Source organism: Jaculus jaculus, chromosome 2 (genome assembly GCF_020740685.1).
Source record: "Jaculus jaculus isolate mJacJac1 chromosome 2, mJacJac1.mat.Y.cur, whole genome shotgun sequence".
Lineage (NCBI taxonomy): Eukaryota > Metazoa > Chordata > Mammalia > Rodentia > Dipodidae > Jaculus > Jaculus jaculus.
Genome location: NC_059103.1, coordinates 12,148,675 through 12,167,533, shown reverse-complemented (window position 1 = coordinate 12,167,533; position 18,859 = coordinate 12,148,675). Strand labels below are relative to the sequence as shown.

At 55.3% G+C, this 18,859-nt stretch overlaps 3 protein-coding genes across 6 annotated transcripts in view; 1 reads left to right on the top strand and 2 right to left on the bottom strand.

The window, feature by feature from the left end:
• LOC101604400 (NADPH--cytochrome P450 reductase) overlaps positions 1-5,189 on the top strand; it is a 67,041-nt gene extending 61,852 nt beyond the window's left edge. For all 3 annotated transcript variants that reach the window (XM_045143835.1, XM_004666270.2, XM_045143836.1), the window contains 9 exons: positions 366-464; positions 1,178-1,294; positions 1,383-1,501; positions 2,625-2,806; positions 2,902-3,051; positions 3,945-4,215; positions 4,302-4,447; positions 4,531-4,616; positions 4,697-5,189. In XM_045143835.1, coding sequence (XP_044999770.1) covers positions 366-464; positions 1,178-1,294; positions 1,383-1,501; positions 2,625-2,806; positions 2,902-3,051; positions 3,945-4,215; positions 4,302-4,447; positions 4,531-4,616; positions 4,697-4,841 — 1,315 coding nt within the window. In that variant the 3' untranslated portion in view covers positions 4,842-5,189. The remainder of the gene's footprint in view (positions 1-365; positions 465-1,177; positions 1,295-1,382; positions 1,502-2,624; positions 2,807-2,901; positions 3,052-3,944; positions 4,216-4,301; positions 4,448-4,530; positions 4,617-4,696) is intronic.
• Positions 5,190-5,326: 137 nt separating this feature from the next.
• Tmem120a (transmembrane protein 120A) lies at positions 5,327-12,299 on the bottom strand. Of its 2 annotated transcripts, none has more exons than XM_004666271.3 (12): positions 12,149-12,299; positions 10,553-10,671; positions 10,331-10,447; positions 7,369-7,428; positions 7,100-7,195; positions 6,931-7,020; positions 6,710-6,775; positions 6,243-6,304; positions 6,065-6,157; positions 5,872-5,936; positions 5,715-5,783; positions 5,327-5,641 (listed from the first exon to the last, which is right to left on the bottom strand). In XM_004666271.3, exons 1-12 carry the CDS (start codon positions 12,221-12,223, stop codon positions 5,528-5,530), a joined length of 1,026 nt encoding a protein of 341 aa, XP_004666328.1. In that variant the 5' UTR covers positions 12,224-12,299; the 3' UTR covers positions 5,327-5,527. The 2 variants fall into 2 exon arrangements, with proteins under 2 accessions (XP_004666328.1, XP_045000550.1); XM_045144615.1 differs by having other exon boundaries at positions 5,327-5,566.
• A 2,408-nt stretch (positions 12,300-14,707) lies between these two features.
• Styxl1 (serine/threonine/tyrosine interacting like 1) overlaps positions 14,708-18,859 on the bottom strand; it is a 58,143-nt gene continuing 53,991 nt past the window's right edge. The window contains exon 9 of the mRNA XM_045144212.1: positions 14,708-14,940. Coding sequence (XP_045000147.1) covers positions 14,809-14,940 — 132 coding nt within the window. The 3' untranslated portion in view covers positions 14,708-14,808. The remainder of the gene's footprint in view (positions 14,941-18,859) is intronic.

The window sequence follows — 18,859 nt, the reverse complement described above, 5'->3', positions numbered from 1 at the left end:
GGGTGCCACTGTGGACACCCTGAGGAGGGGGTGGCAGCAGCTCCGGCATACAGTTGGAGCGTGTTCATTCCTGGGTAAAGGGGCTTAGGGATTCCCTGAGTGTAAGTGGAGGCTGGCTTCCAAGGCATCAGCTGGACACTGGCTGCCCAGCCCAGCCCCTCAGCGCTGCTGCCTGCCTGGGACTCCTGTGGGGCTGAGTTCATCCCCTCTCCTGGCCACCCCCATCCAGGTGTCTACTACGTGGTCCCTTGCCGCCTATATCCTATCTGGACCTCTCACCCGTCATGTTCCCTCTACAGTCCAAGCCTCTCCTCTCCTCTCCAATGGACTAACCCTTGACCTTAGCCTTGTTGTCTCCTTTCCAGCATCCGCCAGTATGAGCTCGTGGTGCACCCAGACATTGACCCAGCCAAGGTGTACGTGGGCGAGATGGGCCGTCTGAAGAGCTACGAAAACCAAAAGCCGTAAGTAGGAGCAAGCAGGACCAAGGGTGTTGTATGCGGTTCCCCAGGGCCTTCCCTCAGGCCCACCACAGGGCTGCCGGTACCAGGCAGGCCTGGGGAGAGCCGCTGTACCCGTGACATCTCGCTGATCACCCTGATGCCCTGTGGTTCTTGGACAAGGACACACAGCAAGGTCAGTGCTGCATCTTAAGTTGAGCTTTGGCAAAAAGGTTCACTTCCTTAGCATCCGCCTCAATTGTGGATTTTTGTCCTTTACCCTGTTCCTTGCTTGGGCTCCAAGTACCCGTGGACTACCCAGCTTCCTGCTCGAGCCTCTCCATACATCTTAGTGCCACTGAGGCCAGGCAGCAGCCCTGCCCTCGTCAGTCCTGTGAGGACAAACTCCCATATCTCAGCCACTCCCAGCCATGTTAGGACCACACAGCTTCTGCTCTGGGGTTCCATCCCCTCAGCAGCAGCCCCCATCTCTTCAGTCAGCCTCCCGTGGACACAGAGTGCAGTGTTTTGGGGCAAGCTTCAGCTTTCCAGGGTCTCCTCAGCCTGCCCACGCTGTGGCATTGATGGTGCTAGAAAAGCCCTTGCCATCATTGGCTTGGTTTCTTCCTGATCCAGGGAAGACCGAAAGGCCCCAGCCAGTTCTGGTACCCTGTGTTCAGTGTAAGCCGAGTCCCCTGGGGACCAGGCCAGTCAGTGAGTCCCTTCTCCCTGCCTAGCCCCTTCGATGCCAAGAATCCCTTCCTGGCTGCTGTCACCACCAACCGGAAGCTGAACCAGGGCACCGAACGGCATCTCATGCACTTAGAGTTGGATATCTCAGACTCCAAGATCAGGTATGTGCCAACCCCTACCTTCCCAGGACCCCAGGGTGGGCACTGAGCTCTCTGTTCCCCATCTCCTGAGCCTCACACCTTCCTCTAGGTACGAATCTGGGGACCACGTGGCTGTGTACCCAGCCAACGACTCGGCCCTTGTTAGCCAGATCGGGGAGATTCTGGGGGCTGACTTGGATGTCGTCATGTCCCTGAACAATCTGGATGGTGAGTTCTGGAATCCAGAGCCTTAGACAGGCATAAGGGCTGGGCTTCTGCCCTGGCCTGCATCTCGGATGCCCAGTGCTTGTGCCGCCCAGACAGCGCCTCACAGGCTGTTCACATTCCAGGGGAGGCTGGGTAGCCGTGCAGTCGGACCTTCTCCTTTTGGCACCCCTCACTGTCTGTCATAGGGGAGGGATGCCCGAGGCCCGGAGGCAGAGCTACCCCTCGCTCCCTAGTCGGGGAAGAGCTTTGAGACAAAGCTTAGTCTCGGGGCTGGCTCTGAAATTACCGTGTGGACCCGGGCTGCTACTGCCTGTTCCTCGCCGACAAGCGCAGGCATGGGTCAGCAGCCCGTGGTGCCCACTGGGCCCCGTCAAGGCCACTCATGTACCAAGAGGCCCTAGGCACAGTGACGCTTCCCAGGGGTGAACCCCAGTACCAGACACAATCCTGGCCCTGGCCTTCTCGTCCCTCAGTGGGACTGTGGGGAGCAACAGAAAAGGAAGTAGGTTCCAGTGGCTGGAGAAACAGCTTGGTGGATAAAAGGCTTGCTGCATGGTGTACCTGAGCTCCGATTCCCAGAGCCTATATAGAAGTCAGAAGCTGTGGCCAACTTCTGAAATCCCAGCATGCCCATGGTAGGAAGGGAGAAAGGACTTCCCAGAAGTCCACAGACCAGTTAGCCTGGCTCACGGGCCCATGAACAGTGAACGAGAGACTGCCTCACACAAGGTGGAAAGCCGGGGCCAACACGCGAAAGTTGGCCTTTTTGACCTTTGCGCGTGCGCAGTGGCGTTCACACAGTCACATACCAGGAAGGAAAGGAAAACAAAACGAAAGGAGTTGGCTTCTGTCCAGCCTCGTAGCGCCTCAAACTGCCCTGCTCTCTCGGAGGCACAGCACTGCCTCCCGTGGGGAGATTTCCTCTGCTGGCCTCTCCACGTCTGGCCAGACGTTCAGGCCTGGCAGGAAGCTCAAGGCCTCTGCCGCAGGGCCATGGAGTCACCAGAAAGGGATGGGCAGGGCACCTGATTCCTGCCACCCAGCCTGGGGTAACAGGGCCTTTTGGCACCTGGCCCAACCCCTGGGGATGACCCCTCACCCCAGTGCACCTTTCCCCCTACAGAGGAGTCCAACAAGAAGCACCCATTCCCCTGCCCCACCACCTACCGCACGGCCCTCACCTACTACCTGGACATCACCAACCCGCCTCGCACCAACGTGCTCTATGAGCTGGCGCAGTACGCCTCGGAGCCCTCAGAGCAGGAGCACCTGCGCAAGATGGCATCGTCCTCCGGAGAGGGCAAGGTGGGCCTGTGCATCCAAGCACCCCCTTCGCCCTACCCCACCTGACCAGCTTCTGCACCCCGTGGGCTGCCCACTTTTCTGCCATGTTTCTCCAGGAGCTGTACCTGAGCTGGGTGGTCGAGGCCCGGAGGCACATCCTGGCCATCCTGCAGGATTACCCGTCTTTGAGGCCGCCCATTGACCACCTGTGTGAGCTGCTGCCAAGGCTGCAGGCCCGCTACTATTCCATTGCCTCATCCTCCAAGGTGAGGGGCACCGCCACTTCTCTAGCATTGGCCAGGAAAGCCACTGAGAACGGGTTTCTAAGGGGATTGGGCGAGTGGGGTCTGGAGAGGCGGCGGTCTGTACAGTGCTCGGTGCACACGTGTGAGGACTTGAGTTGGGATCTCCAGCACCCATGTGAGAAGTTGGGCATGGGCCAAGTGTGGTGGTGCACGTCTTTAATCCCAGCACTCGGGGGGCAGAGGTAGGAGGGTCGCCGTGAGTTCGAGGCCACCCTGAGACTCCATAGTGAATTCCAGGTCAGCCTGGGCCAGAGTGAGACCCTACCTCGAAAAAAAACAAATGGGGCATGACAGCTTGTGCCTATAACCCAGAGCACTGGGGAGAGAGTCAGGAGCATCCCTGGGGCTCACTGGCTAGCCTAGTCGAGCTGAATCGTGAGATCCAGGGTCAGCAAGAGTCTCTAACTCAAAACCCTGAAGGCTGGGGAGATGGCACAGTGGCTCAAAGTGACTGCTGTGCAAGCCCGACAACCTGAGTTCAGATCCCGGCACCCACAGACTAGCAGGAGGCTGTGGTCCCCATCTTCCTGTGGCATGGCAGGAGCTGGAGACAGCTCTCCAGAAGCTTGCCGGCCGTGGTGGTACAGCACTCGGGAGGCAGAGGTAGGAGGACCGCTGTGAGGTCAGGGCCACCCTGAGACTACAGAGTGAGTTCCAGGTCAGCCTGGAGACCCTACCTGAAAAACACACACACACAACTCCAGCAGCTCCCAGGTCAACTAGCCTGGCATATGCAGTGGTGAAGAAGAGACCCCGCCCGAAGGAACCATGAGGTTGACCTCTGACCGTGCACACCCCTGCACACGGACAGAGCCAGGAAAGAGTGCCAGTGCCATTCTCACCCCTTCCTCTAGGTTCATCCCAACTCTGTGCACATCTGTGCGGTGGCTGTTGAATATGAAGCCAAGTCTGGCCGTGTGAACAAGGGGGTGGCCACCACCTGGCTGAGAAACAAGGAGCCAGCTGGCGAGAACGGCCGCCGTGCCCTGGTACCCATGTTCGTGCGCAAGTCTCAGTTCCGCCTGCCCTTCAAGTCCACCACGCCCGTCATCATGGTGGGCCCTGGCACTGGGATTGCCCCCTTCATGGGCTTCATCCAGGAGAGAGCCTGGCTGCGTGAGCAGGGTGAGCTGACGAGGCCTTAGGGGTCCCTGTCATCTGGGAGGGGACAGGCCGGGGACTCCCATTCACCCTGGCTCCCCTTTGTCCAGGCAAAGAGGTAGGGGAGACCGTGCTGTACTATGGCTGCCGGCGCTCGGACGAGGACTACCTGTACCGTGAGGAGCTGGCCCGGTTCCACAAGGACGGCGCCCTCACACAGCTGCGGGTGGCCTTTTCCCGGGAACAGGCCCAAAAGGTGAGGAGGGGACCACGCTGACAGGGCCGGGCTGGGCTGCAGTGCGGGCCTGGACCTGTCACCAACCTCCCTCCTCCTCCCAGGTCTACGTGCAGCACTTGCTGAGGAGAGACAAGGAGCACGTCTGGAAGCTGATCCACGAGGGGGGCGCCCACATCTACGTCTGCGGGTTAGTAGGGATACTCTGTCCACCCCACCCTGCCCCACGGCTTTCGACGAGCCTCACCCCATCTCCTCCTGCTCTCCCAGGGATGCTCGGAACATGGCCAAGGACGTGCAGAATACCTTCTATGACATTGTGGCCGAGTTTGGACCCATGGAGCACGCGCAGGCTGTGGACTACGTCAAGAAGCTAATGACCAAGGGCCGCTACTCACTGGACGTGTGGAGCTAGGAGCCACCGCCCTTCCACCCCTCGCTCCCGTAATCTCTTCCCTTGCTCCCTCCTGCCAGCCTCCGCCTCCTGGTGGGGACTGTTTGCCTTGTCACAGGGAGGTCTAGGGACAGACTCCTCCAGGCCCAAGTTGTGCCCTTTGGGTCCCTGGGCTGAGCCCGGTCCACTGTAAAGGCAGCCCAGCCCTGGGGCACACAGCGGAGGAACCAGGCCCACCCTCGGCGACACCTCAGGCCCTCAGCGCTCCTCTTCCGCTGAGCTGGGGCCTGGCCCCGCCATGATTTTCAATGAGTGTAAATAACTTTAAATAACCTCTGGCCCTTGGAATAAAGTTGGGGTTGTTTTGTAGTTGTTGTTTCCAGCGTTCGCCTGGTATTTCTTAAGCAGTCCGGGACCTCCCCATGGGATCTACTTCACTCAGATCCCAGAAGCCCCAAGATGTTCCACGCTGGGGACTCCAAAGTCGCGAGAACACATGCGTTGGGTACCTGTGCCTCTCCTCCTTTATTGAGGCCCAGAGCCCAGCTGCTCCGGACTGGGGTCTAGGCCCAAACCTTCCTCAGGGCCCACAGAGCCCACAAGGCACAGAAGGGACCCCTCTATACACACACAGGGGTGCCCCAGCCTCCCACTCCATGCAGCACACACAGGTGGGAGCCCCTTTGGGGCCGGCTGGTGAGTCTAGCTCATTCTTTCTTGCTTCCATGCCGCTGGCTATGAAACTTCTGGTGCACGACCCGCAGCGTGGTGAAGAAATTGCCCAGGAAGAGGAGGAGGAAAGGGAAGCCACACATGAGCACCTGCGAAGAGCAGGGCAGCCAGGGTCAGGACGGGCCCAGCCAGCCGCTCAGCCTCCTCCAGGCCCCTGCTCACCTGCCACTCCTTGCACTGAGGGTCCCGGGCCAGACTAAACAACGTCAGCGCATTAAACAGCTGCCAGAACTGAAAGGAAGGTTTTCTGGGTGAGCCTGGTGTCTGCTAGAGGCCAGAGGCAGAGTAGGGGGGCAGGGGACACCCAGGCACAACTTACATGTCCAAAGAAGAGGAAAGGAAGCAGGAAGGTGAGGCCCCGCCACATCCAAGACTGGAAACCCTCTGCAGGGGTCAGAGGCCAGGACAATGACCAGGACAGGTGAGATAGGACACTCCTTCGGAAACCCTCCCCTTGCTCTCCCCCCCACACCCCTTCCTAGCAGCCCAGCCCGGCTGTAGGGCTGACTCACCGACGGTGAGGTCCATGGTGTGTCTCTCCCCCAGGGCACGCAGGCGGTACAGACAGCCGCTCTGGTAATAATACTGCAGGAATTGTACAAAACCTGGGGGACCAACAGGATGGGTGTCCATCAGAGCCACACAGGGCCATGAGCTCTCTCCCTGCCCTTCCCCCAACCTGACACTCACTCTGGTACATGGAGAAGGACAGAAATTGGTTCCTGAACTTCTGGTACATGAGACCATCAGGCCTAGAAGGAAAGCAGAGGGAGGGTTGAGGCACCTTGAAGACCTAGTGTCTCTGTGGTTTGGATGTGAACTGGCCCCACAGGCTCGTGCTTTTGAACGCCTGGTCCTGGGTGGGTGGCACTCAGGGAAGGCGGCAGAACCTTAGGAGGAAGTGGGTCATGAGGAGCAGGACTCAAGGCTTTAAGAGTCTGGCCCCACTTCCTGGTCGTTTTCCGCCTCCTCACTGCCTGCATCGTGGCCAGCTCACCTTCCGCTCCTGCTGCCACGTACTGGGCCCCCAGCCCTGGAAACTGAGCCAGAATACACCCTTCCTTGAGTTGCTGCCAGTCAGGTGTCTGCCCACTGAAACAAGGAAGTAACTGATAGTCTCCCACCCTGTCCCCTGCTAGCTGAGCTCCATCACTTACCACGTCAGCATCACCCCCGACAGGAACGTGGACACGTAATGATGGAAAACCCACCAGCCTTTGATCCTGTGCGGGAACACCACTGTCACTCCTGTCCCCACAGCACCAGCGCGCAGGGACAGGGAGCGGGTTGATATGGGGAGAAGCCACGGCCCGGCCTGGTTCCTGCCTCCTGCACCACCGCAGCCCGCCCGCCCGCCCCACCCTCCACACGGGCGCACCGGGAGCCGTTGTTGATGAGGATGCTTTCGCGGATGGTCAGCGTGCAGTAATACCAGACCAGTAGGAAGTTGAAGGCTGCATCTGTCACCCTGGGGAGGTGACACAGAAAGGTTTGTGCCTAGGAGGAGGGCTCAGACTGGCCCCTGACCCTGGCCTCGGCACACCCACCTGGAGTTGAGCAGGAAGCGGCAGGTGAAGGAGATGAGGATGAGGATGATGGTGAGGCAGAGCTTGAACTTCTCATACTCGTCTTTGTAGGCAAACCTGGGGAGCATTGGCATTGGCGGTTGGTGGGGGGGGGGGAGGCCTCTCTCAACACTATCCCTGGAGGTCACAAGGCAGCATAGGGCCATAACCCCTGAACCCTGGGTCAAGCTAAGTCGGGAGAGGGGAGTGGAAGGCTGGGTGAGACCCGACCCATGGCAACGATCACATACTTAGCCTGCTTGCTCAAGAGTGTCACGTTGACATTCCCCAGAACCAGGCTCAAGTACAACCTAAGAACAGAAGAGAACCCACTGTAGTTTGCACGTGAATTACGCACAGGCTCACTCTGCTCGAACACTCATCTCCTGGTGTGCAGCTGACACTGTTTGGGAAGACTGAAATCTTGAGGAGGTGGAGCCTCGCTGGGTCAGGCGGGTCACGGAGGCAAGCCTGGCAGTTTTGTACCCTACCCTGCTCGCGGCTCACCCGCTGCTTCCTGCCTCTGGCTGCAATGGGACAGGCGGGCCTCCTGCTCCTGCCGCCATGTCCTCCCTGCTGAAAGGGAATGTTCCTCTTGAAAAAAGCCAGGGTAAACTCACTCCTTCCTGAACCTGCTCCCTGGCAGGTATTTATTCATCATGACAGGTAACTAAGACAGGCTCTGAGTGACAGAAGAAAAGAGAACGGCTCCAAGCATGCTGCTCCCTCTCCAACCACTTGCAACGGCCTTGGCAGACACTGTATACAGCATCCAGCCTCTCTCACTGCCTAATCCTAACCCGGGGAGAAGCAACGTCCCCTGCCTGCCAGGTCTGGTCTGGAGCCTTCCCACCTTGGTTCTTGGGAGAAACTTGGCTCTTCCACTCCCCAGGAAGCTATCCCTGCATCCTGGGTCAGTCCTCAGCTATGGAGCGCAGGGCTTGGCGACGGGGTGGAAGATCACGTTCTGAGGCTGTCCCATGACTCCTTGCTACCTCTATTCCAACCTCCTCAGCCCTGGAGCTGCAGAGATGCTCAGTGGTTAAAAGCACTTAAAGCACTTGCTGTGAATGCCTGACTAGAGTGTGGATCCCATGTAATGCCAGATGCAAGCAGTGCACACTTCTGTAACCCCAGGGCACCTACAGCAATGGGAGGCGGGCTCAGGAGACTCCCCAGACACTCACCAGCTAGCCTTCTGCAGGGGCAAGAAAACAACAATAGACTGTCTCAAACAAGGTAGAGGACGAGGACCAACACCCCAAGGTTGTCCTCAGGCCTCCACACACACGCCAGGGGACACACATGCCCCAAAGCACACAAGCACACCAAAAGAACCTCAGGGAAAAAGGTGCACGCCTTTAATCCCAGCACTCAGGAGGCAGAGGTGGGAAGATCACCGTGAGTTCAAGGCCAGCCTGAGAGACTACACAGTGAATTCCAGGTCAGCCTGGACTAGAGTGAAACCCTACCTTGAAAACATTAGAAAAAGGGGAAAAAAAAAAAAAAAAGAAAAAAGAAAAAACACCTCAGCCCTCCCTTCAATACTTTCAGTACTCAGGCTGTTTCCATCCCTCCCACCACAAAGCTCGTGTGTTCTCAGCCAGAGAAACTCCAATGACAGCAAAGACACCGACGCTTTTTAAACAGTTGTCCCCAACACAGCAGCTCTTGTCCGCTCAGGCATCCATCAGCATGGCACAGGAATTTACCAGTTCACTGCTCCACGGTGGTCCCAGCAGCGGCCGCTCGAATCCACTCCCACAGAGTACTGGGGATCTGAACTCAGGTCCTCACGCTTCCGCAGCCAGCGCTCTACCCGCTGAGCCCTCTCCCCAGACCACGTTCACCGCTCCTCTCCTTCCGTGCAGTACCACGAACCCAAAGAGCCAGGTTTGGCTTCCACCCAGGTCCCCTGACTTTCAGGAAGTACTTCCTTCCTTGCACTAGCCAACCTCACCTGCCGGCCCCGGCCCGTCATCTGACCAGCCGGTTCTTGCCTTTTTTCCTTCCTTTCTCAGTCAGGGTCTTACATAACCTAGACTGGCCACAAACTTGCTATGTAGCCGAGGATGACGCTGAACTTCTGATTCCTCTGTTACTAACTCCCGAGTACTGGGGTTATAGCGTATAGCACCCCCCCTTTTTTTTTTCCACAAATGCCCACGTGTGTGCACATGCATGTGGAAGCCAGAGGGACAACCTTGGGTGTCATCCTCAGGAACGCTTTCCACTTTTGTCATGAGACAGGGCCTCACCTGGTATGGGGGTACACACCTTTAATCCCAGCACTAGGAAGGCAGAGGCAGGAAAGCCATGAAGTCTGAGGGCAGCCTGGGACTACAAAGTGAGTTCCAGACAGTGAGACCCTACCTCGAAACCCCTGGAACCCCTGAAAAAAAAAAAAAAGATTCAAGAAACAGGGTCTCTCAGAGGCCTGGAGTTTGGCGGCCAGCAAGGCCCGGGGACCCTCGTCTCTCTGCCCGACACTGCAGGTGCAGCCGCCTCGCTCACAGCTCTTCTTGGATGTCGGGAACCAAACTCAGGCCTTCGTGCTTGGAAGGCAAGGACTTTATCAACTGAGCTGTCTTCTCGGCTCCTGACTCATTGTTTGCTTGCTTGCTTGCTTGCTTGGTTAGTTGGTTGGTTTTTCGAGATAGGGTCTCATTCTGGTCCAGGCTGAACTGGAATTCACTATGCAGTCTCAGGGTGGCCTCGAACTCACAACGATCCTCCTACCTCTGCCTCCCGAGTGCTGGGATTCAAGGCGTGCCCCATCACGCCCGGCTTTGATTTATTGTTTTGAATAGGGTCTCACTGTATAGCTCAGGCTTCCCTCAAACTACATAACCAGGTTAGCCTTGCATTCACTATGTAGCCCAAGATGACCTCCTGCCTCAGCCTCCCAGGTGCTACGATCACAGGCACATCCCACCATGTCCTGTTAACTCACTCTTTGGTCTCTGAAGTCAGTACAGGCATCTCCTAGACCACAAGGTTTGCTTATGTCACCTGGGCCCTCTAATCAAAGCTCCCAATCACAACGAGCTGTCACAGCCAGCCAAGTGGCCAGATACAGATCAGACTGCTCCAACCACCTGAAGTGACCCAGAGCATCTTGACTGGCTGAATGAATGGCAAGGGGCAGCACTGGGCTTCGGGCTGCTCTACCAGGAGAGGCCGCTGCTGGGAGCTGCCGGTGGGGAGACTCACCCGTTCTTCTTGGGCAAATAGGCCTCCATGTCAAAGAAGAGGCCTTGGCGTTCCTTCATCTGGTCTTCCAGCTCCTGCGCTGCTTCCTGAGCCTCTGCCGGGAGGGAGGGTCTGCATCTAGTGGTAGGGCAGAATCCCGAAGGGCAGAGGGATAAACAAGGACCACAGGGGGGAACAGTCAGCACCCAGGGAGACCCCCCGGGCAGCTGTGGGGAGGCTCACTTTTTCAGCGCCAGGCCTAGCTCCTGCACTCGCTTCTTCTGGCGCGCGATTGAGCTGGCACAGCCGTTCTGCAGCTTAGTCAGTTCCTCTAGCTTCAGACGGTAGAGCCGGTGCGTCTCCTGGGACAGGAAGAAGGTGTGGATCTCAGGCTCCCGGGGCAGAACACTAGCTCCCTGGATGGTGAAAGCTTGCTGAGCCCGCCAGGGACCTCCAGGAGACTGCTCAGCCCCAGTGGCAAGCGAGGAGCCGCACATCTTCCTGCACACCCCGAGTCCCACCCTGCTAGGCCTGCGGGCAGTCACAGGTCACGGCCCCCAGCCTTGCGCGAGCTACCCCATGCCTCCTCACCCTCCCCTGCCTGCCCAGCCTACAAGAACCGGGCTGATCTAAGGTGAGGTCATCCGTGATGCCTTTCTGATCAGGAATTCCTGATGCTTCTTACCAGGTTAAAGGTCACCAGGCTTCCTGCCCTAAGGACAGTCCCCTCCCTCAAGCACCTTTGGCCCAAAGCTTCTCCAAGCCCTTTGCCCGGGGGAGGGGAAGAGGGGGTGAATCTATAGATGGGGCAGGGGCCAATGTGGAGAAATCAAGGCAAGGGCTGAGGGGAACACAGTGGTAGCCAGGCCAGGAGACCGCGAACACTTAGGACTCCAGGGAGGAGTGCTAGTGACAGCCAGCTGGGCAGCACCACAGCTGAAATGAAGACATGAAGGGGCTGAGCCTGGTCCAGCAACGGTCTAACCCAGTCTCCAGTTAGCCAGGCTCTGCTCTGTGTCTGGCTTTACAATCTCAGTAGGGGCCACCATACAGACCCCCTCAGGCCCCAGCATGATTCACCTCTGCCCTGCCACAGCCACCACCTGGTCCTTCCCCGACAAGGCAGCAGCTTCCTTCTCCCTGGCATGAGGTCAGAAATGCCACATACAAACCCCATCCAGACAGTTCCTGTGGGGAGCTTTCCCAGTGTCCTGTCCTCAGACTCCAAACCTAGCCAGGCCCGGCCCCGCCCACTCTCCCTTCAAGAGCCACGTGGACCCCGTCAAGCCCCTTCCCGTCCCTAGGTGGAGGCTGTCCCTCAGTTTGGGATGGCTTATCGTCACATACACACACCCCGCCCTCTCTATACAAAGCTGGACTTCACCTAAGTCTTGTTTCCCCGCAGTGTCCAGCAGGGAGGTGATGGCTTATCCGCGGGTGAGGACTGTGGTGACCCGCAGCACGTTTGCAGGGTGACTGATCTAAAAACGCTGGGCCAGAATGGCTGAGTCGGGGTTAGGGGGCGGCTGCTCTCCAGGAAAGGGGGCCGGGATAGGGCCAGGATGCAAGAAGAGGCACAACCAAGGAGTCCGGGCCCTCTCTTCGAGGCTTTTGCAGGGTCTCCGGAGGGCACAGCGGGATCCCGCGGGGGCACGCAGGGGTCCGCGCTGGCAGTCGGGGCTGCCGTCGGACACTCAAGGGGACTCCGGCAGCCGGCGTCCTGAGCTCCCCGGGAGGGACACCAAGCTCCTCGCCGTGTGACCCGGGGGCTGCCCGACCCTTGACCCCGAGCCAGAGAGACGTGGCCGGGGGCCAATAGGCGGCCGCCGCGGGGCTCACCTGGATGCCCTGGAAGTCCTGCTGCAGATCCTCCCAGTCGCGAAGGCAGTCCCCCAGCGGGCCCGGGGGCTGCATGGCTGCCCACGCCACAGGGCGGCACCGAGCCGCGGCTGGACTGGAGGACTACGGCGCCGCAACCACGGACGGCCCGAGGCGCCTCCGCCTCGGCCCCCGCCGCCGCCCCCGTCCGCTTCCGGGCTCGCGCGGCCGCTACTGCCAACGGGAAAAGGCCCGGCGCAGGCCGCGCGCTGGCCCCGCCCCCCGGGACAGCCAATCGGAGCCAATCGGAGCCGAGGGGCGGGGAGTGGGCGGGGCCGCGCGGAGGGCATCTCCGGGCTGCGCTGCGCTCCGCTCCGCAGAGGGGCTGGGGCGGGCATCGGAGAAGGCAGGCTGCGGCCCCCTGGCGTGGTCTCCGTTCTTGGTGCCAGCTTTTAGCATAGGAGGTGACAAGTCACCGCCACGCTCTGTCCTTTGGAAAGCTGCGTCTCTTTGGGCACACAGTTCCGAGACTCTTGGCTCACTGGGATTTTTCACAGCCAACCCACCCTGTGCCTCCATACTCATCTCTGTGGTCCTGGTCCTTCCCACAGCCACCACGACTGCGCCCATGTGTTTCTGCTTGAAACTTCCTAAGGTCTCTACAGAGCGCAGCAGGAAACTCCCTCCCTTTCTCTATGGCCATCTAGGCTCCATCCAACCAGAGACTGACCACAGCCACTTAACGTCCCCTTCAGCAAAATCTCACTCCTACTGGAGCTTGGCCTAGAGATGGGCACACCCACTCCATGCTCACATGCCTCTGTGGAAAGTTCTAAGAGGTACGATGGTGGTCTCCCCTCCTAGCCTCACCCATGTGGTAGCTGGGAATGTTTGTTGAATGATGGGCAGGCTAAACTGCGCATCAGTGTCACTGCGGGTGCTCCCTACCAATTTCTGTGGGTGTTGTCAGGTCTAGGAAAGTGTACTTGGACAACTACTTCTAAAGATGTATAGAACGGGCTGAAGAGATGGCTTAGCAGTTAAGCGCTTGCCTGTGAAGCCTAAGGACCCCGCGAGGCTCAGTTCCCCAGGACCCACATTAGCCAGATGCACAAGGGGGTGCACGTGTCTGGAGTTCTTTTGCAGTGGCTGGAGGCCCTGGCGCTCCCATTCTCCCTCTCTCTCTCTCTCTGCCTTTCTGTGTCTGATGCTCTCAAATAAATAAAAAATGAACAAAAATTTTTAAAAATGTATAGGACTTACAGGAACTGGGGAGATGGCTCCGTTGGTAAAGTGCAAGCACGAAGACCTGAAACTAATCCTCAAAACCCACATTAAAATGCTGGGTATGGGCTGGAGAGATGGCTTAGCGGTTAAGCGCTTGCCTGTGAAGCCTAAGGACCCCGGTTCGAGGCTCGGTTCCCCAGGTCCCACTTTAGCCAGATGCACAAGGGGGCGCACGTGTCTGGAGTTCGTTTGCAGAGGCTGGAAGCCCTGGCGTGCCCATTCTCTCTCTCTCCCTCTATCTGTCTTTCTCTCTGTGTCTGTCGCTCTCAAATAAATAAATAATAAAAAAAATTAAAAAAAAATGCTGGGTATTGGGCTGGAAAGGCGCTGGGATGATCTGAGAAACCTTAAGACCCAGGTTGTAGTCCCCAGGACCCACGTAAGCCAGATGCACAAGGTGGCGCATGTCTGGAGTTCTTTTGCAGTGTGCATATTCTATCTGCCTTTCTCTCTCTCCAGTAAATAAATATTTAAAAACGAAATGTTGGCCATAGTGACACACACCTAGAATCTCAGCATCTGAGCAATGGGGAGGTGGACATAGGAGGATCCCTAGTATTCCCTGGCCAGCCTAATTGGTCAGCTCCAGGCCAATGAGAGACTATGTCATAAAGAAGGTGGGTGGCATTCTTAAGGTTGTCCTCTGGCCTCCAGCCATGTATGCATGTACACCCACACACATGCACACATGTATTTAAACAGTGTTGTGGGATTTCTGGAAACCTGGAAGTAGCTGGAAACGCCTCCTTCACAGTGAGTTGGGGCAAATTCCAACTGACCAAGGCGGGTGGGCAGATTGCTCGCTCTGGAGATGAGGCCCGGACCCTCATTCTGAGAATTTCTAGAGTCTAGCCTTAGCCTATGGGCCTGGCATCTCCGGGGCTGGGCGATCACCATTATCCTTGGGTGGACATCGTGACAACCTCTCTCTCTCTCTCCATGGACCCACACAAGGCATCCTCTGGAGCACCTCCCCCAAAGAAACTTCCAAAGGGTCCACATCTCCTCTGTGTCAGACAGCAGCCAAAGGCAGTTCCCGCAGACGAGGCAGGACCGCCCAGGATGCTTTTGGGCATGCAGGTCCTTGAGGAGGCTGCGCACAGTGTAGCTGCTATGATGAGTGAACCGAGGGTCTAGAAAGTCCAGGCTGGGTGGTGCACACCTGTGATCTCAGCATTTGGGAGGAGGAATTAAGGGGATTGTGAGCCTGAGCCCAGCCTAGGCTAGATAATGAGAGTGTGTATCTCTAAAAAGGGAAAGGAGTTGAGAAAGAACCAATCCAACAGGCAGACAGTAGTCCTCAGGCAGCAAAGGCCTGCTTCTTCCAGAACAACTCAAGTACCACAGAAAGCCCCAAGCAAACTTTTTCACCATCACCAGACCACAAGTGACGATCAGTAGATGGGCTCCGAGATGTCTGTAATATAGTCTCCCAGGATGGTTTTCTCCCACTCTGACAGCTGAGTCACCAAGCCCCGATTCGGACGCATGTTGGCTTTGCATTTCTTGACGTGGGCCCAGGACCTCTGTGAATAGAGAAAGGAGAGCTTGGGGAAGGACATAAATAAATAAAGAGAGCCGATGTTTGTGGAGTGGAAGATATGGTATTAAGATGTCAAGGCCAGGCGTGATGGCGCACACTTTTAATCCCAGCACTTGAGAGGCAGAGGTAGGAGGATCGCTGTGAATTCAAGGCCACCCTGAGACTACATAGTGAATTCCAGGTCAGCCTGGGCTAGAGTGAGACCCTACCTCGAAAAACCAAAACCAAAAAGAAAAAACAAATGACGACAATCCCACTCTAGATCACAGCCACTTTAGGAAGGCCAGGAGGCGCCTGCCCAGGGGCCCAACAAGGCTTGAGAGCTGTGTGCACACATGGCTGGGGAGATGGCTCGGTGGGTGGAAGTGCTTAAGTGCTCACTGCACCAGTGAGAGGACCAGAGTTTGAGTCTCCAGAACCCACATAAAAGTCAGCCATGGTGGTAAACTGATAAATAAAATCGTTTAAAATAAATTTAAAAAAAAGACCAGCAGTGAATTTATCAGGGCAAACAACCCTAGGGGCTGACTGTTCTCAAATGTTTTATTAAAGCTGTAACTTGGAAGAGGTATCTCTGTGGGCAGGTCCTGGGGTTCAGCCCTAAGGTGTTCCAGACTAAGGTACACGGAGTGCTTGAGCTCGGCCGGGGCTCCTGCTGTGTGCTTGCTGGTGGTTTCTTCTCTCTGTGTGGATCTGTGAAAGGAGGCCAGCTTCTTCCGCCATGATGGCACTTCCCCTGATCTGTAAGCCTGAAATAAATCCAGTCTTCCTCCCATGAACTGGAGGTTCATCTCAGCAACGCGCAGCTGACTACAAAACCCTTTTATAGCACTGCTTTTGAATCCAGGGCCAGGCCTCCTGTGAAGACCGCGGGGGCACGCATGGGAGCTCGTGTCGGTGGGGAGACACAAGCTGGGGCACAGAGTAGCCTCAACAAAGGTCTGCATTGACACTGGATGAATGACTGGATCGACAAGTACGGAGGGCAGGTTCTCTGAAGGAGGAAAATGAGAGCTGCCTTCCTTCAGGTGCTGTGCTCATGCTGAAGGTTCTGGCATGACAGAAGGGGTGGAGCTGGGCTGCGTTAAACTAGGAATGGAGATAACTTACCTCACGCTGATCAGCAGCATATATGAAAACCCCATAGCTGACATCATACTCTATGAATGGAGAATGACTAAAGTTTTCTCTCTGTGATCAGAAACAAGGATGCCCACTTAAATTTTATTTTATTTTATTCATTTGAGAGACAGACCAATAGAGAGAGAGAGAGAGAGAGAGAGAGAATGATAGGCATGCCAGAGCCTCCAGCCACTGCAAACGAACTCCAGATGTATGCAGCACCTTGTGCATCTGGCTTCTGTGGGTCCTGGGGACTCGAAGCTGGGTCCTTTGCCTTTGCAGGCAAATGCCTTAACTGCTAAGCCATCTCCCCATCCCAATGCTGACTTTTACTGTGTCTATTCAATATAGTACTGGAAGTCCTAGCCAAAGCAATTAGGCAAGAAAAAGAAAGAAAAATGCATCCACATTGGAAAGGAAGAAATAAAGCTATCTGATCAAAGAGGACATAATGTCATATGTAGAAAATCCTGAAGATGGATGTCACACATACACACAGAGGTCAGAACTAATGCATTCAGCAAAATTACAGGGTTGGGGCTGGAGAGATGGCTTAGCAGTCAAGGTGCTTGCCTGTAAAGCCTAAGGACCCAGGTTTGATTCCCCATTACCTACAAAAGCCAGACGCACAAGGTAGCTAGAGGCGCCGGCACAGCCATTCTGTCTGCCAATCTCTCTCTCTCTCCCCTCTCAAGTAAATAAGTTAAATATTTTTAATTACATGGTAATAAAATAACACATAACTCTTAGTTCTGGGCTGGAGAGATGGCTTAGCAGTTAAGGCACATGCCTGTGAAGCCTAAGGACCCAGGTTCGATTCTCCAAGTCCCATGTAAGCCAGATGCACAAGGGAGCACATGTGTCTGGAGTTCCTTTGCAGTGGCTGGAGGCCCTGGCATGCCCATTCTCACTCTCTCTCTCTCCTTCTCTGTCTCTAATAAATAAATAAAATAAACTTAAAAAAATAACTCTTAGTTCTGTTTCTATATAGTAACAGTGAACAATCCAAATCAATTCTACTTCAGTGACATCATAAAGAGTAAAATATTTGACCAAAGAGACAAAAGACAGTGAAGACAACCAAGAGTTAGCTAGGCTGGGGGATGCACGCCTATAATTCCAGTCCTGGGGGCTGAGGCAAGAGGCTCATGAGGTTGAAGCCAGCCTTGGTGATATAGTGAGACCCTGTTTCAAACAAATACAGCTACAATGCACTACTCAACTAAATTAAAGACATAGATACATGGGAAGACATCCCATATTCTTGCTTTGCAAAACATAATTACTAAGGTATAAATCCTATTCAAAAAAACAAAATCTTACAGACTTATGGGGCTGAGGAGATGGCTTGATGGTTGGAAATGTTTGCTTTTAAAGCCTGCTGCCCTGGGCTCAAGTCCCCAGGACCCACATAAAGCCAGAAGCATGAGTGGTGCATGTGTCTGGAGTTCATTTGCAGCAGTAAGGGGCCCTCTAGCATCTGAACACTCATTAGTCAGTAATTCAGTAATAAGTAAATAAAGTTATTTTTTAAATTTTGGGGCTTGAGAGATGGCTTAGTGGTTAAGACACTTGCCTGCGAAGCCAAAAGACCCAGGTTCATTCCCCCAGGTTCCATGTGAGCCAGATGCACAAGGTGGCATATAGGTATAGAGTTCATTTGAAGTGGCTAGAGGCCCTGACACACCCATTCTCTCCCTTCCTCTCTCTCTCTCTCTCTCTCTCTATGCCTCTTAAATAAATAAAGATAAAATATATGCCAGGTGTGGTGGCACACACCTTTAATTCTAACACTTAGGAGGTAGAGGTAAGAGGATTGCCATGAGTTCAAGGTCACCCTGAGATTACATAGTAAATTCCAAGTCAGCCTGGGCTAGAACAAAACCCTACCTCTGGGTGAAAAAAAAAAAAAAAAAAAATATATATATATATATATATATATATATATATATATATATATATATATGGAAGCCAGGTGTCATGGCACATGCCTTTAGTTCCAGCACTCAGACGTGGGAGGATCACCATAAGTTTGAGGCTATCCTGAGACTACATTGTGAATTCCAGGTCATCCTGGGCTAGAGTAAGACCCTACCTCAAAAAAACTAAAACAGGCCGGGCGTGGTGGCGCACGCCTTTAATCCCAGCACTCGGGAGGCAGAGGTAGGAGGATTGCCATGAGTTCAAGGCCACCCTGAGATGACAGAGTTAATTCCAGGTCAGCCTGGACCAGAGTGAGACCCTACCTCGAAAAAAAAAAAAAAAAAAAAAAAAAACTAAAACAGGCCAGATGTGGTGGCACATACCTTTAATCCCCGCACTCAGGAGGCAGAGGTAGGAGGATCGCTGTGAGCTGGAGGCCACCCTGAGACTACATAGTGAATTCCAGGTCAGCTTGGACTAGAGTGAGACCCTACCTCGAAACAAAGAAACAAACAAAACAAAAGCAGGAAAGATGGTTTAGCAGTAAAGGCATTTGTCTGCAAAGCCAAGGACCCAGGTTTGATTCCCCAGGATCCATGTAAGCCAGATACACGAGGGGGCACATGCATCTGGAGTTTGTTTGCAGTGGCTGGAGGCCCTGGTGTGCCCATTCTCTCTCCTTTTCTCTTCCTCTCTCTGTCTTAAGTATATAAATAAAAATAAATAAAATCTTTAAAAAAATTCTTGAGCCAGGCATGGTGATGCACGCCTTTAATCCCAGCACTCAGGAGGCAGAAGTAGGATTGCTGTGAGTTCAAGGCCACCCTGAGATTAAATAGTGAATTTCAGGTCAGTCT

Excerpts from the sequence above, each read along its gene's own strand:
- Tmem120a (XM_004666271.3), bottom strand. The coding sequence starts at position 12,223 with ATGCAGCCCCCGGGCCCGCTGGGGGACTGCCTTCGCGACTGGGAGGAT. Across the intron at positions 7,021-7,099 it reads CGCTTCCTGCTCAACTCCAG|GGTGACAGATGCAGCCTTCA; the intron begins GTGGGTGTGCCG and ends TCACCTCCCCAG. Across the intron at positions 6,776-6,930 it reads CTCATCAACAACGGCTCCCG|GATCAAAGGCTGGTGGGTTT; the intron begins GTGCGCCCGTGT and ends GTTCCCGCACAG.